Genomic DNA, 20,711 nt, shown 5'->3' on the forward strand with positions numbered 1-20,711 from the left:
TGGGGGCGGGACTCCGGGCTCCTCTGCTGGCCCGGGCTTTCCGGCCTCCCATACCTAAGTGCCCGGCCGCCACCGCACACCGCACACCGCACTTGGGAGCCAGCAACCTCGCGCAGCTCTCGGCGCAATGGACCCGGCGTTGGCCGCGCAGATAAGCGAGGTGGTGGCGGAGAAGATGCTCCAGTACCGGCGAGACGAGTCAGGATGGAAGATTTGCCGGGAAGGCGTGAGTGAGGAGCTGGGCAGGAAGGGGTCGAGGGGCCTTTGCTCCCGGGGGCCGGGGTTCCAGAAGCCCCCAGGCTGCTCTCTCCTGGAGGTTTTCTGCGTTCCATCCTCCGGAGCTAGACTGAGGAGGAGATCGCACTGGGGGTTGTTTCCTTAAAAAATTATCGAGTCTGTTTTTGCACACAATGACCCCCCCGGGAGATAAGTATCTGTCCCTTTCTTTGAAAGACTTGGCCAAGGTCACCTGGCTGGTAAATGGTTAGGATGGAACCGGAAGCACCAGGCTCCAAAGCCTTTACTCCCTTCCTCAGAGCAGGAGCCCCTCGCTGCCTTCCCAGGAAGGTGGCAGAGGGGTGGTGCTGGTCACTGGACACTTAGGATTTTTAACAAACAGACATAAATTGCCCGAGGAAACAAGATGCATGGTGATTTTTAAGGTGGTTTGAAAACTCCCCAGTGCCCTTCCAGTCAGCCACATAAGATCCCTTTGTCCATCACATCCTCCTGGGGGCAGCTTTGTCCTGGACCAGTCCCCGCTCTGCTACATGTCAGTTGGGTACCTTGGAGATTTGCATCTCTTGGGGCTCTCGACTTTTCTTCGGTAAAACAGGGGATTGGGCCTGGTGATCTCCCAAGGGCCCTTCTAGCTCTAAAATTTTGTGATTCTGTGCCTTTTGACAGAACGGAGTTTCAGTTTCCTGGAGGCCGTCTGTGGAGTTTCCAGGGAACCTGTAAGTGCACCCCTTGTTCAAAGCCTGTCAAAGGTGCCGCACCTTTCCTGCTGTTTCTGTGGGTTTGCTTCCTAAGAGACTCTAGTCAACCCTAGCACCTGGAATCAACTTGCCAGTTACCTTCCAGAAAAGTTTCCGAGTTTAACTACATCATTTCCTCAAACTCTATTCTTATGAAAGCTTGCCTTCCGTCCATTCCTGCAGGCCTGAGGGGAGGTGGGCTGGTAAATGTCAGCTCCTTCTCTGCAAGGCTGTCTGAAAGAACAGTGACAGACGTGACTTCTAGTCCTTATATGTCATCCCAGGATAAACAAGTCTGATGCCTTGGGGTCACATTCCTCTTTGTGCTCCAGGTACCGAGGAGAAGGCATCGTGAATGGGACACCAGAGCAGGTGTGGGACTGTGTGAAGCCACTTGCTGGGACCCTACGAGATAAGTGGGATGAGAATGTGAACAGTTTTGAAATTATCGAAAGCATCACTGATGTAAGTCTTCCTAAGCACTGTTATCACTAGACAGTAACCTGACTCTGTTCCCTCTGCGGGGGGTCAGTGACACCTTTAGGCAAGAGGAGTACACTGTGAGCCCCTGAAGCCCAGCAAACAGGTTGCCCACTGCTTGACACTCAAACCCAGCCTCGGCCCAGGTACAGGTAGGTAACAATGAGACCCAGAGAGGTAGAGCTGCCCTAAACAGAGCTGAGAGAACATAGCAGTGGATGATGAAAGCAGGAATGAGGAGTGAACATTAGCTCTGAGGATGCTGAAGCAGTGCCTGGATTGGAAACATCCGCTCTAGTTTGAAATATTGCCCGTTCCTGGGACCGTGGTAATGAATTGAGTCCTGGCCAAAGAGTCAGGATTCTCTGCCAGCTGCAACGCTGCGCCAGGCGGCAGATGCTGGATGACAGTTGCTCCATGGGTAAAATGTGTGGTATCTACTCTAGCGCTGCCCAGGAGAACTTTCCGCTATGATGGAAATATTCTCCAACAGCACTGTTCAATACGGTGGCCACTAGCCCCACGTGGCCACAGAGCATTTGAAAGGTGTCTAGTTTGAAGAAATAAATTGTTAATTTTACTTAATTTTCATGACTCGATGTAAATTTAAATAGCCACATGGAACTAGTGGCTACCGTATTGGACAACAAAGATCTAGTTTGTCCTGCCCTGGGATCCGCTGTAGTATTAAGTATCCACCTCCTTTTGATTATAGAAGTTAAGGAGAAAAAACAACACAAAACATAGCCAAAACGAATTAAAAAGTTGCCCTGGGGAAATGTTGCCGGCTTTTTAAAATTTGAATGGTGCCTTGATTTTGACATCTGCGGACATGGTACCCTCTTGGGTGTTTCTGTAGATGGTGCTGTGAAACCTCAAGCCATAGTTCTTTACTGGTCAATCCGTAGGACCCAAGTGTTCTTAACCTTGACCAAGAATTCACATTTCAGTTCATTATCACAAATGATGTCAGTGTTTCCTGAAGGGTGGGGCACCTAATGTTGGGGCACTAGGTGATTCAGTGTATTAGGTCTTTAACAGTCAAAGCTGAAACTGAATCACACATAGGGAGGTCACCTCATTTCAAATCTTCAATCTCTCTGATAACTTGAAGGGAAAAGTCTGGGATAGGTGCTAATGTGCCTTTGACACCTGTTTAACACTTGCGAATCTCCATTATAAAAAACAGACAGCTGGCCTCAGGCTCAGAATTAGAACCCAAAAATCCCTTGTGTGTGTGTATATGTGTGTGTATATATATATATATATATATATATTTGCAGTTGTCTTTTATTTATGCCAAGTGGTACCTTTTTTTCATTCCCAGTAGTTAAATAGCCTCCTTTTTTAAATAAGTTTAACTTTTAAAAAGTGAGCACATTTAGATAAAAATATTAAGTGGATAACAGGATAGGTGCTACCAGAGATAGGAAAAAATTGTGAAGATAGTATACAAATAATTATACACAAATGCTTGAAGTTGAGGAAACATGGGTTAATGCCCTTTGAAACGTAATGGAAATGTAATAACAGAATGACAGCATGATTTTGACAAATCTCAAATATCCTAATTCTAGGATTGATAGATAGTAGATGGATGGGTGGATGGATGACATACAGAGCCCTGCCACAAGTCTGTGGCAGTTGTAACACGTGCTGCCGCTTTCAGCGTTTCTTACCAATATGTCCTCTTCATCTTGTTCTCCAGACGCTCTCTTTCAGGATTGATGCGTTTTGTAGCAATAATCAGGAGTGGAACCTGTATAGTTACTTTCTTAAAAATCTCATCACTTCTGCCATTCCTACTACAAACTACTAGAATTCCAAAAAGGCAAAATTACCTTGTTTCTAGCAACAAACTTTGGCCTTTAAAAAGAATATATGCTTTAAGAGGGGGGACCATGGAAATTCTAACTGCAGCGTGCAGCGCCTCGGTTAAATATTGACATCAGCGCCCCTCGGTGTCCCTTTGGCCCCCTGGAGGGTTTTACACCCTAGGACAGTGTATGATTGGAAGGTTCCAGATGGGTGGGGTATGTGGCACCTTTTTCAAGTGGGAAAGGGAAACCTGCATGAAGGTGCAGGCTGTTCTCAGGCAGGTCATTCTAGGAAGGACACATGGAGGATGAGCCCTCTGGAAACTGATTCCCAGTGCTCCCAGAGCCCACTGGAAAGTTCTCAAGTGCCCCCAGGGATAGCATGCCCACCTGGAAGACTCATACCCAGGGTCAGAGTTTTCTCAGCAACACACGGTGCCCCTAGTCTTAATAGCCAAAGAGGCAAGAGACCTTCTCACCTGCTCCCCAGAGGTCTCCCCAGGACTGTCCCATCCTCGGGCCTGACCTGTACCTTGTGACCTTGAAAGGACTGGGGTCCTGCTGGAGGAGGGGAATCATGGGATAAAGCATGGGGTGGGTTTGAAGGGCCCTTGGCTTGTAAAGTGGGAGAATGGACTTGGTGGGATATTCTGAGATGGAGTGCAGTTCAAAGGGTGCTCCCTCCCAGGGCTGGGGCTGGGAGAAACCAGAAAGCTGCCCAGGACACACATTTAAGGAGGCACTGCTCTCAGGATTAGGCAAGTACCCGGTCGGCCTTAGGAAGGAATGGCCTCTCTTGCCTCACCCTACTCCTGGCCCTATTCAGGCCTCATCTCCACCCTGAGCTTTGTGGTGAATTCCTTCATCTCTCCAAGCCTCGGTTTCCTCACCTGTGAAATGGGTTCATGAAACCTATTTCTCAGTTGCAAAGGACCACTGAGAGCTTTGTCCAGCCGGGCTCTTACTACGTGCTCAATTAATGGCAACTCTCATGATCTTTTGAGACATAAGCTCAGAGTGGTCCTGATTGGCCATGGGCAGCCCATGTCACAACCCTGGATTCTACGAGCTGGGTGTGTTGCCATGACCCTTGGCACGTCCAGGAAAGTTCATTCTAGACCCTCCAGGTCACAGCACCACCCTGCTGTCAGTGCTATTCCCATTTTCCAGACCCTGGGGTATTGGGACAGGGTGGATGAGCTCCGAGTCGAGTTGGGGCGGGGAGCAGATGCGCAGCCATCAGACGCAGCTGGATCCCCCTTTGCTCTGACAGACACAGTGCGTCAGCAGAACCACCACCCCCTCGGCCGTCATGAAGCTCATCTCTCCCAGAGACTTTGTGGACCTGGTGCTGGTCAAGACGTATGAGGATGGGACCATCAGTTCCAATGGTGAGTGACGGCAGGGCTGCTGCAAAGCCTTCGTGGGATGCTGGGCTCTGTCTCCTCCACACCCGCCCAGCTCTTCAAGGAAAGCCGACCAGCTGGAAATCCCTGGAGCACTCACAGCCTGGGTCCTTTTTTCTGTGCCAGCCTCCCCTTGTCAGGTTTGGGGAGATTCTGTGCCAGGGAGGTCTGAGGTGGGAGAGTCCACACACTAGTAATTTTAGTTATAAATCGCAGATTTCGTCAGCACCCCGTTTTCATCCCTGCTGAGGTGCATAGTTTGTACCCTAGACATGCGGGGTACGGTTTGGCTTCAGGGAACCCCAGGGTGCGGTGATTCCCTGCACCCACGGAGCACCGTCCCGAGAGGGCTGTGGGGCTGTCCGCTCCCCTCCTTCCCACGAGGAGCAGAGTTCCTGCCTCTGCACTTTTGATGGTGCGTCCCGCTGAAAGCCACAGCGCCTGCCACTCCTCTGAATCTTCCACATGGGGGTCGACTGTGTGTCCATCCACACCTCTCGCGGCTGCGATTTGAGAGGGGTCCCTTCGTTCTCCTGCCCCCAGGCCTCATAGTCTGAAATGTTGTTTTCTCTAATATTCCAGCAGGCTTGGGGAAGCTGTGGACATGAGTGTGTGCGTGTGTGTGTGCGCACGAGTATGTGTGAACGTGTGTGTGAGTGTGAGGGACAGAGGGGTGGCAGTAGGAAGAGCTCAGGGCCAAGTGGCAGGGTCGTCCTCTGACGCCTGGGCTCCAGATGACTGGTCTGTACCCACCGTGGGTGCCCGGTAAGGCCCTTCAGCGGCAGTGGCCCAACTGCCCGAAGTTGTAGCTCACTGAGCGTCTTTCTCTGTCTTCCAGCTACCAGTGTGGAGCATCTGTTATGTCCCCCAAAGCCAGGTTATGTGAGAGGATTTAACCATCCTTGTGGTTGCTTCTGCGGACCTCTGCCAGGGTAAGGATAACCTCTTGGATTGAATGATGTGCCCAGACCTAACTGTGGCTTCACTGAGGACATTCTACTCAATGGCAACATTAATGATGATTCGTAGTAATAAAAATGCCTCGCCACTCTGTAGGCCTTGATGTTACAGAACCCTATACACACACATTGGTGACGTAACACGCCAAAGTTCTAGGCACGTGGGAAAGAATTGTGGGCAAGTGTCATTGTTTCTGATGTGGGGAACCCTCCCTCCGGCCCCAGGCAAGCTGAGCAAATGTCACGGTGCCGTTTAGCAAATGAGGAAACTGAGGCTCGGGGAAGTTAGGTGGTCTGTGCAGGCTCACAGGCTGGCCATGGGGGCCCTGGGCACCCAGTCTTCTCCTCCATGTTCTGAGTGCTCTCCAGCAGCCTGGAGCAGGCAAGAGCTTAGCTGTCCTCACCCCGAATCCCACATGGTGCTCCTCACCCCTCACCGAGGAATGGGGTGGAGATGCTCGGGGCTAAAGGGCGATTCTCAGAGCACACCGTGAGTCAGCCCCAGAACTGAGCTCAGAAATGGTTCTGTCCCTATTTTCTCGCAGGTCATGGCCAGGTTCTTTTTGGGTTTTTGGTGTTTTGGTTTTGGCCTCACCGAGCAGCGTGCGGGATCTTAGTTCCCTGACCAGGGATCGAACCCACGCCCCTTGCAGTGGAAGCGTGGAGTCTTAACCACTGGGCCACCAGGGCCAGGTTTTTACCAGGAGCTTTCCGTGTAATAATAACCCAAAGGTCACTGGTTTATCCTGGGAACCACTCAAGTTGACAAAGAAAGAAACTGTACCTGAGGGTCTGTCCCTGTCACCCTGCAACCCACAGACAGACACCAGCAGGGGAAACATCGATGCTGTCACTGCACAATCCCAGGAGAAGGGTTTTGGTGCTATAGCATTGTACCGAAAACCCACATCCCACACGTCCACCTGACACTTCTGACTAAGCTGGCTTTTCAGACATCTTGTGGCAGACTTCTGTTAAACGTAGCAAAACTTTATGAGTTTGAAAATAATAGCATAGCTGCAGTCCAACACAGCTCCCCTCACCATGCACACACACACACACACACACACACGCGTACACACACACACGCGCGCACACACACACACACACACACACACAGAGGAATTTTCAGAATAAGAGTCAGCGCACCTTCCCCTTAGGGGCTGAATTCTATGGATATCTTCCTTGGGGAGAACATACAATTTGATGAGTATCATTATGCCTCATTCCAGATGGCAAGAGTTGATTGCACAGACTTTGTAGCTGGGTCACTTAGAGCCAAAACCCAGCTAGTGTGGAGGTGTTTTTCTTAAGACATTTTAAAAACATTTCTTATTATATATGTTACAAATATTTCTTCCCAATATGTTATATATATATATTTCTTGTTGTTTTATCTTTTGGCCACACCCCATAGCATGCGAGATCTTAGTTCCCCGACCAGGGATGGAACCTGCCTCCGCTGCAGTGGAAGCGTGGGATCTTAACCCCTGGACCACCAGGGGAGTCCCTAGTGTGGAGGTTTTGACTCAGCTCGCTTGAAAGCATTTTATGTGGATCTGAAAGCATTTTATGTGGATCTGAAGCCTGTGACTGTGATGGTTCCCATCACTCTATGAATATAGGCCTGTTCTAGGCGCTATGGATTCAAGAAGTGATACTAATCGTGACAGGAACAGCAGCAAATGTTTATACATCACTCCTGTGTGTCAGGCACTCTTCTTTATATTTTATAATTTAACTCATTTTTATTCTTATAACAATTCTAAGGTACTGTTATTACCTTCATTTTTTATATGAGGACTCTGGGCACAGAGAGGTTATGTAACTTACTCAAGATCACACAGCCAGGAGCTGGTCAAGCTATAGCATCTGACTCCAAAATCTATGCTCTTAATCTAGATATTGACCCTTCAAAACAGATAAGCCTTCTTGGAACTTAGATTCTAGTGGGAGCAGGGTAGACAGACAAAACACAAGCACCATAATTATATCAGATGTACACGCTTGTAATGATCAGATTTTAAATGATTTGGAGAAAACTGAAACCAGATAAAGGTGCTGGGGAGGGATGGGGGAGCTAGACCAAAGGCCCCCCTGATAGGACGTTTGACCAAAGCACGGCACAGGGAGCCTTGGGGATGGAAGGGGGCTGGGGGGAGTGCGTTCCTGGCAGAGGGATAAGCAGGTCCAAAGTCCCTGAGGTGGGGGCAGGCAAGGGGCATTGAGGGAATGGCATGGAGGCCATTGTGCCAGATGGCAGTGAGCAGGGGGAAAGGCAAGGAGATCCCGTCACTAAGAGAGCAGGGCCCATGTCTTGGAGTCGTGGGCGCTGCCCTCGGAATCGAATGGGGAGCTGGCGGGGAGTCTGGAGCAGTATGTGCCCTGAGCTGGGTGTCCAGTGCTGTGATGCCTCTGGAGTGGGCGAGGTTGTGAGCCAGAGCAAGGGGACTAATTAGAGGTGAGGGATGGTGGCGCCTGAGTCGAGTGGCTGCAGCGGACAGGGCAGAGCTGTCGGGTTCTGGTTGTTCTGCAGGCGGGGGGGCTGGTGTTTGTAGCAGGGGTAGCGTAGTCACATCGTGAATGCAGCCCTGCTCTGTGCCCAGCGAGTCTGCTGAGTGCTCTGCACGTGTTAGCTCACGAATCCTTACAACAAGGACCAGTGGTGGACGCCGTTATCTAGCCCAGCCTTCTCCATGGGGAGACCAGGTGATTCCAACATCTCTCTGAGCCCCCCTTTGCCAGCTCTGTTAATGATGTCCAAGCGAGAAACACTCTTCACCGTGACCACTCTGTAAGGTACCGAGTTTGCCTCTTCCACCCGGCCTGTTGCGTGTTTACCTCCTCCCAAGCCCCGTCTTCACCCGGAGGAGAGCATGGTCACTGGGCAGACTTTCTCCCTCACCTGTTCAGGCCAAAGAGGACAGCACTGAGAAGTACGGGGGCTTGAGTGAGCCTGGAGAGGAGGAACAGAGAGAAGAGAGAAGGTCCCAGCAAAGGTGGAGGGGCTGGGGGTTGGTGAGCAAGGAATAGAGTCCGATGATGCTGAGGCTTTGGGATGGAAGGCAGTCTGTGCCCCCCCAGCCCCGCCCCGAGTTCAGGCTCTGTGCAGAGAAGGCATGAGCAGAGGAGAGAAGCCTGCCCAGCCAGCACCATCCTGCACTGTCATTCATCTGCTGGTCCCCGGCCCTGTCTGTGCATCTGGGAGGGAGGGCAAGGTTCTAAAGGCTCTCCACTTCTTAGCCCTTGACCTCCAGGATGTCAGGAAACATTTGATGGGCAGGTGCAATGCTCCGTGGGGTTCCTGTTGAGACTCTGAGGCTGCTGACAGCTCCATTCAAATGAAACACCAAATGTCTCCGCAAAGCCCGTGCCTTTGTTGTCCTGGCAATTGGGAAGTTTGTGACACTGAAGACCCCTTGTCCCTACCAAGTTGGGTCCCATTTCCTCCCGTGCGCGCCCCTCACTGAATCTGACTCTCGCTGGTGGGCTTCACTGCCTTGTGCCCCTGAGCATGAGGCCACTACATGTGCAGCCCAGGGAGGTCCGCTGAGTTGCTAGGTTGGTGAGCGGACCCCGCCTCTCGACTTCGGCACAGGTCTGTGCCATGTTCCGTGTTGTGGCCTCCCTCGGGGCTTCTGCCACCCCCAGCCGAAGCCCCTTCACATGGGCGCGAGTTACGCGTCAGGTCTCTAAGTCAGCCCTTCTCACGCTTTTGGTCTGAGGCTCCATTCCACTCTTAAATATTATTCAGGGCATCAAAGCGCTTCTGTTCATGTGGATTATATCCATCAGTATTTACTATACTTGAAATTAAAACCGGGATATTTAAAAAACATTTATTTTAAAATAATGATAATACGTGTATTATATGTTCCCATAAATATTTTTGTGAAAAGTAACCATATTTTTCAAAAGAGGAGAAAAATAGTGAAGAGTGGCCCTGTTTGACATTTTGGGAAATCTCTTTAATGTCAGGTTTAACAGAAGCTCATATCTGCTTCTGCATTCAGTCTGTTGTGATATCACACCTCATGTGGCCTCTGGAAACCTCCCCCGGAAGCTGTTGACAGCTCCATTCAAATAAAATGCTCAGTGGTCTCCACGAAGCCCATGCCCTCATGGTCCTGGCCAAGAGAAAATTCGTGAGAGTGAAGTACACGCTGAGAGAATGGGAGTGAAAAAGGCAAATCACATCTTAGTGTTGTGACGAAAATAGCTCTGACCTTGCAGACCCCTTGAAAGGGTGTCAGGAGCCCCTAGGAGCTGCCAGACCATTTGGAGAACCGCTGCCCTCAATGGACAGAGTGCAGCATTGTGTCTGTTCCTCCCAGGACCCGGTACAGGAGTGACTTCTCTGAAAGCCTTTGCCGAGTGAGTCGGGCACAGGGAACGAATGACCTTCCTGGGCTGGAAGTGGGGGGTCGTCCTCGCGCAACGGCCTGGCGGGGCCATGGAAGCATCCACGAGAGGACCCGCTTCCATCCTGAAAAGAAGCAGGTCCAGAGGGATGCCCTGGGCAGTGAACCCAGCGAAACCCCTGGGTCTGGACCGTTCCCCTGGGCGGGCTCTCTGCTCCAGACGCATAACAGCCCTGGCCTTGCTTTCACAGGGAGCCCAACAAGACCAGCCTGGTCACGTTCTTCCAGACCGACCTCAGCGGTTACCTTCCGCAGGGCGTGGTGGACTCCTTCTTTCCCCGCAGCATGGCCGGGTTTTACGCCAACCTCCAGAAAGCAGTGAAGAAATTCTACGGCTGACATCCTGGCTGGTGGGCTGAGAACTGCCATGACTCGGCGGAGCTGCCATTGTTGGGACGCAGCTGGAGAGCCTGGGAGAACACGGGCTCCAGTGGAACCGCTCTACCTTTGGAACCCACCAATGACCAGACATCAGCCAGAGGCAGCCCTGGCCCCTCCTGCGCCTCCTTCCACTTGGGTGGGGCTGCCATTTCCCAAGCACCCCTCCTCCAGCAGGGTGGACCCCCAAGGCCCCGGCCACCGGACAGGGACTCTGCCCGGGCACCGTGCGATGCTCGCGGGTCCAAAGCCTTTCTGTGCCGATCACTCTCAGAGACCACGTCTCCCCGTTTGTTGAGAAGAATCACCATCAATCCCGAGAACCTGGCCCAGCCCCTTGGTAGCATTCGAGCTCTCAGTCCTGTGCCACAGATCCCCGGATGTGCCAGACTTTCCCCCTTAAAAGACGTCAGCTTGGCAAAATGATGCTTAAAAAATGAGTTAAGCATTCAGGAAGAAGCACTTTCAATACTCCTTTTGTTGTCTCTTCTGTTCAAATCATTTTTCTCTATTTTTCCCCTGCATGAGTTAGCCTTCAGGCGCCCCAGGGAAACCAGGCCGTTTGAACCTGCCCAGGCAGCGCTCTGGAATTGATTCTGGGCTCAGGGCACCTACAAGGGGAACTTGGAGGAGAGCCTCCTCTCCCCTGGGCATTTGCCAGTTCTTGTGTTCTGTTATAGAAGATGGAACAGGAGTCCTCTGGCCTCCAGGACCTGGTGAGCCCGTACTGCTGTCAGCGGGAAGGACAGAAGAGCAGATACCCCACCCCCAGCAGTGCTGGCTAAAATCCATCCCAGGCCCTGCTGCAAGATGAAACGACCCCGAACGGGCTATGCCCAGCCCGGTGCATCGTCGGAACCAGGGAGCACGGCCTTGCCACCTGGAAGGGGCTTCACAGCCACACGACTCCCTGTCCTTCTCTCCGGTCAGGGCCACACAGTCCTGTGTGGAATTCTCCAACATTCCCTCACGAGCTCCTCCATGGGCCCACCAACTTGCTGGTGAGGGAGGCCCACGTGTGTTTGACCAGAGTGCCCTCGTATTGCAGTTTCTCAGGTTACCAGCACCCTGTGCAGAAAATTTCCAGAGTCCTCAGCCTTTGCGCCTCCAGATGGAAAACGTTCTCCTCGTATCAGAGTATCTTGCTTCCCCACCTTTGAGTCCTGGGGTGCCTGTCTTCTGAATGTGCCGAGGTCTGAGCAAGCTTTAAAACGTGGAAGTTCAGTGTCAGGGGGTTAGAAAGCCTTCTTTCTGGGCTCTAAGGCAGCTGCAGATCCCACAATCATGCCATGAAGATCATCCCCCAACTCCCTCTTCTCATCAAGAAATCTTCACAGGACTCTCCCGCTGCGGAGCACAGGCTCTGGACGCGCAGGCTCAGCGGCCATGACTCACGGGCCCAGCCGCTCCGCGGCATGTGGGATCTTCCTGGACCGGGGCACGAACCCGTGTCCCCTGCATCGGCAGGCGGACTCTCAACCACTGCTCCACCAGGGAAGCCCTCCAGGACTCTTATATGTACTTAGATTTCATTCATTCATTCGCCAAGTACTTAATGGGTCCTTACCTTGTGCCAGAGGTCGTTCTGTATCAACTCATCACAATTTGATCTCCCAAACCCAGCCAATTCTGGGCACGCCAGCCCAGGAGACCCAGGAAGGTGGTGGTCATACCAAGATGGAGCCACCTGTGCTGCCCCATCTGGCCAGGAGGGGAGGTCAGCCTCCCAAGAACACGTCTCACTGGGCCCACTGCATGGACTGCACCTGCACTGCTCCTACGTGCATCTGCTGGCAGTGGGTCAAACTGGTTTGAGCACTGGACCGAGTCAGAAAACGTGCAAGTGGTCCCATCCCTGCCAGTTAGAAATGATGCCCTCGGACAGTCACTTAACGCTCCTGTGCTTTGGCTTCCTGTCTTTAAAGAAAATCTGGGGACATGAATACCAGTCCTGGGGTAGCCTGCTTAAGAGTCCCTGCAGATGAGATGATGATGGTGAATCAGTGAGATGCTGTACAAAGCCAGGAACGAGGGCTGCCTGGGAGAGACTCTTGGATGGACTCATTTCCCTGGAGAGTTAAAGTAGATCCGGGATTGTTGTTTGTGTGTTTGTGGTGTTGGGGATGACTGGAATCATTGTTTGCAAAGGCACTGTTTTCTCTGCCTGCTGTCAGCTCTGAAGAAGGTGGCCAAGGCGCACTAAACCTCACCTGTAAACTGCAGCATCGTGACGCTCAAATGGATGAGTTTTCGTTTTAAGACCTTCTTGCTGATTCTTTTTTTTTTTTTTAATAAATTTATTTATTTATTTCTTGGCTGTGTCGGGTCTTCGTTGCTGCGCCCAGGCTTTCTGTAATTGCGGCGAGCGTTGCGGTGCGGGGGCTTCTCGTTGCAGTGGCTTCTCTTGTTGCGGAGCACGGGCTCTAGGCACACAGGCTTCAGTAGTTGCAGCGTGCGGGCTTCAGTAGTTGTGGCGCACGGGCTTAGTTGCTCCACGGCATGTGGGATCTTCCCAGACCAGGGCTCAAACCCATGTCCCCTGCATTGGCAGGCGGATTCTTAAACCACTGCACCAGCAGGGAAGTCCCTTTCTTGCTGATTCTTGATTTGAAACTGGAAAGCTGGCAGTGGCAGTGTCCTCAGTGGTTGTATTTGAGCCGGGGGAGAAGGGGGTCTTCAGAGACAGAGGGGTTCCTGGGAGGGCCTAGGCGCATCCTGGCTGCATGTGAGTCCTCATACAGCCCCACTCACTCACGTGATTCATCTGAGCTCCCAAGGAGGCACTCTCCGTGCCCCAGGCCCATGGCTGGCACTGCGCTCATTCTTATCACCACCTCCCAGTCCTGATGGAAAGACTCTCCTTCCCCAGGCTGGTCCACCTTCATCACCTGGCTGCTTGATAAGACTCAAAACAATAACCCGATTACAGGAAACATGACTGTGTGCAGACGTGAGACTGCGGGGGTGAGGGGTGTGCCCGCTGAATCCCATGGCCTGGGTGCCCAGCCCTGGACAGGCACACAGTAAGATCCGGTAGGGTGGGTGTTGAATGGGGTCATACCTTTCATTGTCAGACCATGTTCAAAGTCAGCATTTCTCTTAAATCTAAGGAGCTGACGCAAATGGTCATCTCCAAGCTCTTGTCTCCTCTAGAGCTTGACACAGGTGACTCTGAGCACATAATTTCTCAGGCAGAATAGGGCACTGGGCTGGCACCCACTGTGGAGAAGTCACTGAAGGGGCTCGCATGAAGATTATGATTCCCCGGGAGAGTTCTAAGAGTTCACTGCCAGGAAGCAGATTCTTAGCTTCCTGTGGACCCTGGAGAAGCTATTGGATGACATTAAGATGACCCCTCTAGGGGCTTCCCTGGTGGCGCAGTGGTTGAGAGTCCACCTGCCGATGCAGGGGACACGGGTTCGTGTCCCGGTCCGGGAAGATCCCACATGCCGCGGAGCGGCTGGGCCCGGGAGCCATGGCCGCTGAGCCTGCGCGTCCGGAGCCTGTGCTCCGCAACGGGAGAAGCCACAACAGTGAGAAGCCCGCGTACCGCCAAAAAAAAAAAAAAAAAAAAAAAAAAAATGGGCCCTCTGATACTGGCCTAGGAGTAAGGACTTTTTGTGTCGTGTCTGTGGTCCTTGCCAGGTCCTCCCTCACACCCTTATTCACGGGAGCAGGGCCAGGAGCAGGGCTGACACACTGTCCAGGCCTTGTCAGGGGGTGCTGGGTGTTGCTCATGCATTTCCTTGTCCCGAGCTTGACAATCAGGCTTTAAGCGATGACCAAACTTAAAAGCACCTTGGCCTGTTAGTCTCTCCCAGACCACAGAAGAAAGGACTCACTCTGCATATCATTTACCAGCTGGACAAGTTGCCTCTTACATCTGGGTCTCAGTACCCTCATCTATACAGTGGGACAATACCACGCTCTGTAGACACTGCTGTGATTACTAAGGACAGTGTCCACTTAAGCCAGCACCGTGCTTGGCTCGTGGGAGTTAAGCGGCAGCCATTGTGTTGTCCTCTCTCAGACTCACGCTAGTCCGTTCTCTTGGCGCAGCTGAGCACACGTGGAGTTTCCATTGTTTGTTTACTTGCTCTGCCACCGGGTACCACCCTGGCTAGGAGCACTTCTCCAACCCAACCAAATCCAGTTTTGCAAATGTTTTGTGTGCTAGATTGTCTTTTCCAAAAACAGCCCCAGCAATCTTTCCCTTCCCTTAAACCGGGGTAGGTTTGTGCCAGCTCTGACTGATAGAGCGTAGGAGAAGTGATGCTCTTTGATGTCAGAGGCAAGGTCTTAAAAAGGATGCAGCTCGTACGTGGCTCTCACACTCCCTGGGGGACACCCGGCTACCACGTTGTGAGGATGCCCAGGCCACAGGGAGAGGCCTCCTGCAGTGTACAGGCCTACAGCTCCAGCTGAGTTCCCAGCCAGCAGCCAACAACAGCGGCCCGACGTGTGAGTGAGTGAGTGACCCTGCGGGTGGTTCCAGCCTCTGGCCTTTGACTTGGGCCAGCTGATGTCAAGTGGACCAGGACGTGCTGTCCCCCTCCAAATCTGCCACCGTTGCAGAGTCATGGGAACAACAGAGGGTGCTGTTTGGGGTGGATCAAGACACAGTGATGGTCCTTAGAAGATCTGCAAAGCAAAACATGGATTTCATATCCAGTTGTCATATATCCATTTTATTTACAGCACCACAATATTATCAGTAAGCTCTCTCTAGACATAGTCTGTAGTTTGTATCAGCCACCCCAGTGTGACTCTGCCCTAACTTTCTGGGACAGCCCGCTTGTTGGGTGACGTTCCAGAAGGTCCGTCCGGACGTGGGCAAGCAGCCACCAGGAAGCACGCCTGTGCTTTCCCCCATCGGGGTGGGGTTAGCAGTGACCCTGAGAATTAGCGGTTGTGGAGAGCTGCATGCAGTTGGCTCTGGTGTCAGCTCTGGCGCTGGGCCTAGGGGTCTCCAGCAGCTGTGGTCCCCTTGGACTGGAGGCTCTTCCTCCTGAGGACGATAGTGACAGGTCCATCAGGCAGCGCCTTAATGATGTTCCAGGCTTCAAACCGTGTGAGGCCCTGCATGGCAGTGCTGGCCAACTGTAAGATTTCATCTCCTGGCTGGACCGTCTCACTTTGTTCTGAGGCTGCCCCTGGGATGAGAGAGAAGAGAATGAGTCCCACAGGTGACCGTGGAACAAGCAGTTACTTCCTACCCTTGGTCTCTGAGGAGCCGGGACAGCTCAGAAGGCAACTGGCACCCATCCCTCCGGAACTCGGTGGTCGTTCTGAAATGAGACATCTCATAAAACGGTGACTTCAAGGCTGGCACACCAGGCTCCAGCTCTCCGTGGCCCTTGGGAGAGGTGAGGCCCACGCTGTCCCCAGAGAAGGGAGATTTCGAGCAGCTGCAAGCCAGAGCCTGGCTGGGGAGACCTCCCCAGGGAACCGGGTCCTCCTCTAAGCCTCCTTGGATACCATCCCAATACCCAACATCCCTCCCCCGCACATGTGTTCTCTCTACTCCTAATGAGGTGGCCGGGCATTGGGTGGTGTGGGAATGGAGCTGGTGGGATGTTCACGAAACAATCTTCACAGTGCTTTTGGCTCTGAATGGCCTGGAGAAGACCCCTGGGTCCACGTAAAGAGGACATAATCACATACGGCTCCCACTCCTTCAGAGTCACGTAGGGAAAGAGTGCCCTCTTACTGCTGGTGTTGAAAGAAAATTTCCCATCTGTTTGACACAATGATATCTGCAAATATTTAATAAGAGTAAAAGATAATAGTAATGATGATCCTAATAAAAAAATAGCTAGGGACTTCCCTGGCGGTCCAGTGGTTAGGACTCCGCGCTTCCATGGCGGGGGGCGGGGCGTGGGTTTGATCCCTGGTCGGGGAACTAACATCCCGCATGCTGTGCAGTGCGCCCAAGAAATAAATAAATAACTAAATAAAATGGGCCAAGTATCTAAGCAGACATTTCTCAAAAAAAAATAAAATTAGCTAAAATATATTGGGCAATTATATATAACAGGCACTGTGTTAACACTTGGCATTTATGGCGATAGTCCTATGAGGTATGTATGCTCTGTTAGTATTCCCTTTCCATGTGGGAGGAAACCAAGGACTCAAGCAGCTCCCACAAGCTCCAAAGCTGCTGAGTGGTGCAGCTGTGGACTCCAGCTCCCTTGGTCCCTTACATCCCCATGTAAGCAACTGGGGCCAAGATGGTGAAGGGACTTGCCCAGGGTCATGCTGCCATTAGGGGCAGAACTAACACTGGAATCCAGGTCTCTCGACTTTGAGCCCTACGCTCATTCCAAGTTGACCTTCAAAGTTAAAAAAATCTTTCCCAGGGCTTCCCTGGTGGCGCAGTGGTTGGGAGTCCGCCTGCCGATGCAGGGGACACGGGTTCGTGCCCCGGTCCGGGAAGATCCCACATGCCGCGGAGCGGCTGGGCCCGTGAGCCATGGCCGCTGAGCCTGCGCGTCGGAGCCTGTGCTCCGCAACGGGAGAGGCCACAACAGGGAGAGGCCCGCGTACCGCCAAAAAAAAAAAATCTTTCGCAGAACTGGAGTCAACGTGGGTTTCTGGGGAAGCTCCACGTGAGCCTTGGTCCGCCCCCTGGGTTTCAGCAGCTGTAACGGATTTCCCGCTAACAAAACCAATCTGCAGTGGGGGCGCCTGGGGTCTGGGGAGCAGAGCTGGGAGGACCTCTGGTGCCAGTACTAAGAGCCCTCAGACACACACCCACACCTCTTCTTATAGGTAAGGAGCCTCAGGTGCAGAAGGCAGCAGTCGCTCAGGAAGTTAGAAGCAGATCTAGACCAGAGCGCAGGCCACGTGACCCCCTGTCCACAGCTCCCTGCTCTGTGACTCAGGGGGTCCAGCATGAGAGGCAGTGAAGAATCAAGGTGATCGCCTGTGACAGCTGCAGGCCATTCATGATTTTCACAGGAAAACCCAAGTGACCCCCCACTAGAGGCTGGCTTGCTCCCCAGTCCGTGATGAACAAAATCTCAAAATTCTGAATAAAGGTAGGAGCAGACAGGTCCAGGGTTAGGGTGAGGTGAGTAAGGCTGAGTTGTGCCCCTGGAAAGTCAGACTCTGTCTTTGTTTCACAACTTGATATTTTGTTCATTGTGGACTTTCTGAATTAATTTCAAGTTTTAAAAATATTGCACTGAAACAGTATGTATCTTGATTACTGAATATTACGGTGCCGCCTTCAATTCTGCACCCGGGGCAGTGCCTCACTTGCCTCACCCTAGCCCCGGCCCTGCCAAGCTGAACCAGGCCCAGGGCTGGGTCACGTACAAGGACCCAGTAAAACAGGGAGATTAAAGGGATCTGAGCCAAGGAGAACGGGGAGAAAAAGCAAAGCGGAGTCCTTAACAGGCTTGCCTGCCTCCCAAAAGGGCCTGGGGTTGTGGGAAACCGACATGGCCTAGAAGGTGCTCAGAAGCCTCTGGGGGGCCCGGCCGGACACCCGCAACTGGAGCGAAGGCTGAGAGGCATACGCACACGCACCTTTGAAGATCCTGTTAACAGTCAGAGGCTTGTCCCCTTGCAGGGAGCCCTTCCCTCCTTCCAGACTGAAGCCCAGGCCTGCAGAGGTCTTCTCCAGGGTCACTGTGCAGACGGTGGCCTCTGCTGCTGAGAAAACAGGGGGACTGTTAGGGGCGCTCTCAAGTGTGCCTGGCTAATGCTCCCGGCAAATCTGTGCATGTGTACAGATAAACCCAGGCATGTGTGCCGGGCGGCATACAAGCCAGGCCACGTGTTCTGGGGGCCACAAATGACTGCGCAGCCCTGCCGGCATGGGCCTCACCTGTCCAAAGGTGATGTGGCCCATGGGGCTTCCACCATGTGGGGAGAACTTACAGGAATCTATGGAAACGTCACCGGCCACCGAGGCTGAGGCTGCAGAATCTGTGGAAGAGTTGAGGTCTGGCGTGGTCTCCACAGTTGGCTTCCTTGTGACAATCACGGCTTGCCTGGGGTCCCGAGCTTGGCGAAGGATGGCCAGAGCATCATTGTGTGTGGCCCCTTTGAGAGACTTGCCGTTGATGGAGAGAACCTCGTTGCCCTTCTGAATAGTCCCTTCCTGGGAGGCCAACCCGTTGGGGAACACCCTGTGAACCTGAGCAAACCAAAGGAAGTCAGGAGCCGGGAATCACCGTATCGGATCTAGATTCTTGCTGCAGGAGGATCTGAACCAGTTAGTCAAACCCAGCAGATCCCTGGGCCAAAAAAATAAGACGAAATGTGTCCTAGATTAGGACTGCTAGCCAGCATTCCCTCCTCCACCCAGACCAGAGGTCATTAGCAAAAATGGCCAGATTGGCCCTCAGAATCCTTCCCAACACAATGTCCGAGACTATATCACTACAATTCGTTAACATTCAGTTAAAATCTTTTGCCTTATGTGCTCTGCATCAGCATTTCCCAGAGTACTTTAATTCAAGCACTGATTCTGTGCCATATTAATAGGTATTGTGTAAGAAAAGTTTCTGAAGTCTAAGAAAATTAAGAACATTGGATAAAACATAAGCTCTGAAAATGCCTACAGTTTAAAAAAAAATCCTAGAGACTCTACAGTGCTATTTGGCATGATAATTCTCTAAGAACAGGCCGTATAACACAGTGATCCCCCAAAGTTTCAGCAAAGCATCCTTTTTTCCATAGAGAAATTCTCAGGCCCCATCTTCTGCAGAATGCAGAATTCCTATCCTAGGAAGTCTAGACATTTTTAAAACTCCTACCCTAGAAATTCTGATCCTTTAACCCCAGTTAAAAGGGACCATCGCCCACCCCCATTTCCTTTCTGAAAAATATGTGGGATTAAAACATCTCATGTCTCTGCCTCAGCCTTTCTAATGATGTAAATTCTAACGTGCTTAATGAAGAGGACTGAATGACAGCATGGACGGGCAATCACTAAACTCTGCTGCGTGTTGTTTTGCTGTTATCATCTGAACAAGGTTCTTTGTCTCTCTAACCTGTTTCAGTGTTAGAAAAAGTCTGTCATGGGGTCAGATGTGGTCAAAATCGCTTGGTTACAAGACCCAAGTAGGAAGCAGAATCTCTGCTCTGCGTCTCAGTCTGTCCTCTATAAATGAAGCACACATGCCCCCAATCCCCCATCCTGAGGTACGGGGAAGATGACTTGAACATGCCAGTGAGAGCCCAGCTCGCTCTTGGTCATGGGCGGTGCTCAATGTGAGTTCTCGTTTAATGAATCTGGAAAGGAAGGGAAGCGCTCAAACACGGAAGGAGAAAGGGGAAGTCTGGTGCATATGATCAGCTGGTGTGTATCGCTCCTGGTTTTTGAGGCAGTGTCTCAGGGATGGCGAGCAAATGGGATGCAGAGAAGTCCCGGCTCAAGGAAAGACCCACAGATCCAAAATACTCGTCCCACAGGCAAGCTCTCTTTTCTTCTCTTCAAATAGAAAGCAAACTGCACCATCAGGAACGTCTTTATGATGCTCTGCTAGGTGCTTAGTGTCAGAAGCAGGTCCTCATTGGTTTTACGTGCTTTTATGCGGTAGAGAGCTTGCTTACAAAGGAGGAAGCTGCTGCTCACACACAACTGACTCCAAAGTGACCAATAGGAATGGACCAAGTTACCACTGCCAGGGGGTGTGGTGTGTTTAACGCTGGCTGCCCCTGTGAGCTGGAGGGTTTGTTTTCAGCTGAGCAAGGGAGTTCAGATGAGTCCACATGAAGGATATGCTGAGACAACACAGCCATGGGGGTGACGCCAGTGCACTCAGCTTTGGGGAGATGAAGCAGCCATGTCACAGCTGGGTCCATGAAGATGGGATGACCAGAAACCATCTGGGTCAGGTGCAGGTAGCCTACATAGTGGGCAGAGGGCAGCAGCCAATGCTGATCAGACTGTGTGGACCAAGAAGACAGGGTCCACAGGGGAAGACGCAGATGATCCAGGATCGATGCCTTCCCCAGTCTTACCCCGGGCTCTAGTTGGTCCTGAGAGAACAGGGGGCTCGACTGTGAGATCTGAAGCCTCATGCGCATCCTGGGTTGCGCTGTGCAGTTCCTGATCTTTCCAGCTGGGCCCCATTGCCCTCAACCAACCATCAGATCTGCTTCGCAATCGTGCATGTTAACATCCCCAATCTCCCAGTGCGCAAACCCAGGAAAACAGCCTCCTGTACAGGACCTGCCTTCCCAAGGGCTCTTTCTGTCCAGGTGACGCCTCTTTCCATCTAGGTGTGCTGTGCTACATATCACAGCCAGGTCTTCA

At 52.1% G+C, this 20,711-nt stretch overlaps 2 protein-coding genes across 12 annotated transcripts in view; one reads left to right on the plus strand and one right to left on the minus strand.

Moving 5' to 3' along the window:
* The first annotated feature begins 26 nt into the window (after window positions 1-26).
* Window positions 27-12,750, plus strand: STARD5 (StAR related lipid transfer domain containing 5). Its single transcript, XM_067698597.1, has 6 exons — window positions 27-226; window positions 907-956; window positions 1,310-1,442; window positions 4,548-4,665; window positions 5,519-5,612; window positions 10,252-12,750. Exons 1-6 carry the CDS (start codon window positions 128-130, stop codon window positions 10,397-10,399), a joined length of 642 nt encoding a protein of 213 aa, XP_067554698.1. The 5' UTR covers window positions 27-127; the 3' UTR covers window positions 10,400-12,750.
* Window positions 12,751-15,107: 2,357 nt separating this feature from the next.
* IL16 (interleukin 16) overlaps window positions 15,108-20,711 on the minus strand; it is a 116,225-nt gene continuing 110,621 nt past the window's right edge. For 10 of the 11 annotated variants that reach the window (XM_067698549.1, XM_067698531.1, XM_067698578.1 and 7 more), the window contains 3 exons: window positions 18,326-18,584; window positions 17,972-18,097; window positions 15,108-15,591 (listed from right to left, as the gene is read on the minus strand). In XM_067698549.1, the coding sequence (XP_067554650.1) occupies window positions 15,398-15,591; window positions 17,972-18,097; window positions 18,326-18,584 (579 nt within the window). In that variant the 3' untranslated portion in view covers window positions 15,108-15,397. The remainder of the gene's footprint in view (window positions 15,592-17,971; window positions 18,098-18,325; window positions 18,585-20,711) is intronic. The other variant, XM_067698540.1, reaches the window with a different exon arrangement.

The sequence above is a fragment of the Pseudorca crassidens genome, chromosome 1, assembly GCF_039906515.1.
Source record: "Pseudorca crassidens isolate mPseCra1 chromosome 1, mPseCra1.hap1, whole genome shotgun sequence".
NCBI lineage: Eukaryota > Metazoa > Chordata > Mammalia > Artiodactyla > Delphinidae > Pseudorca > Pseudorca crassidens.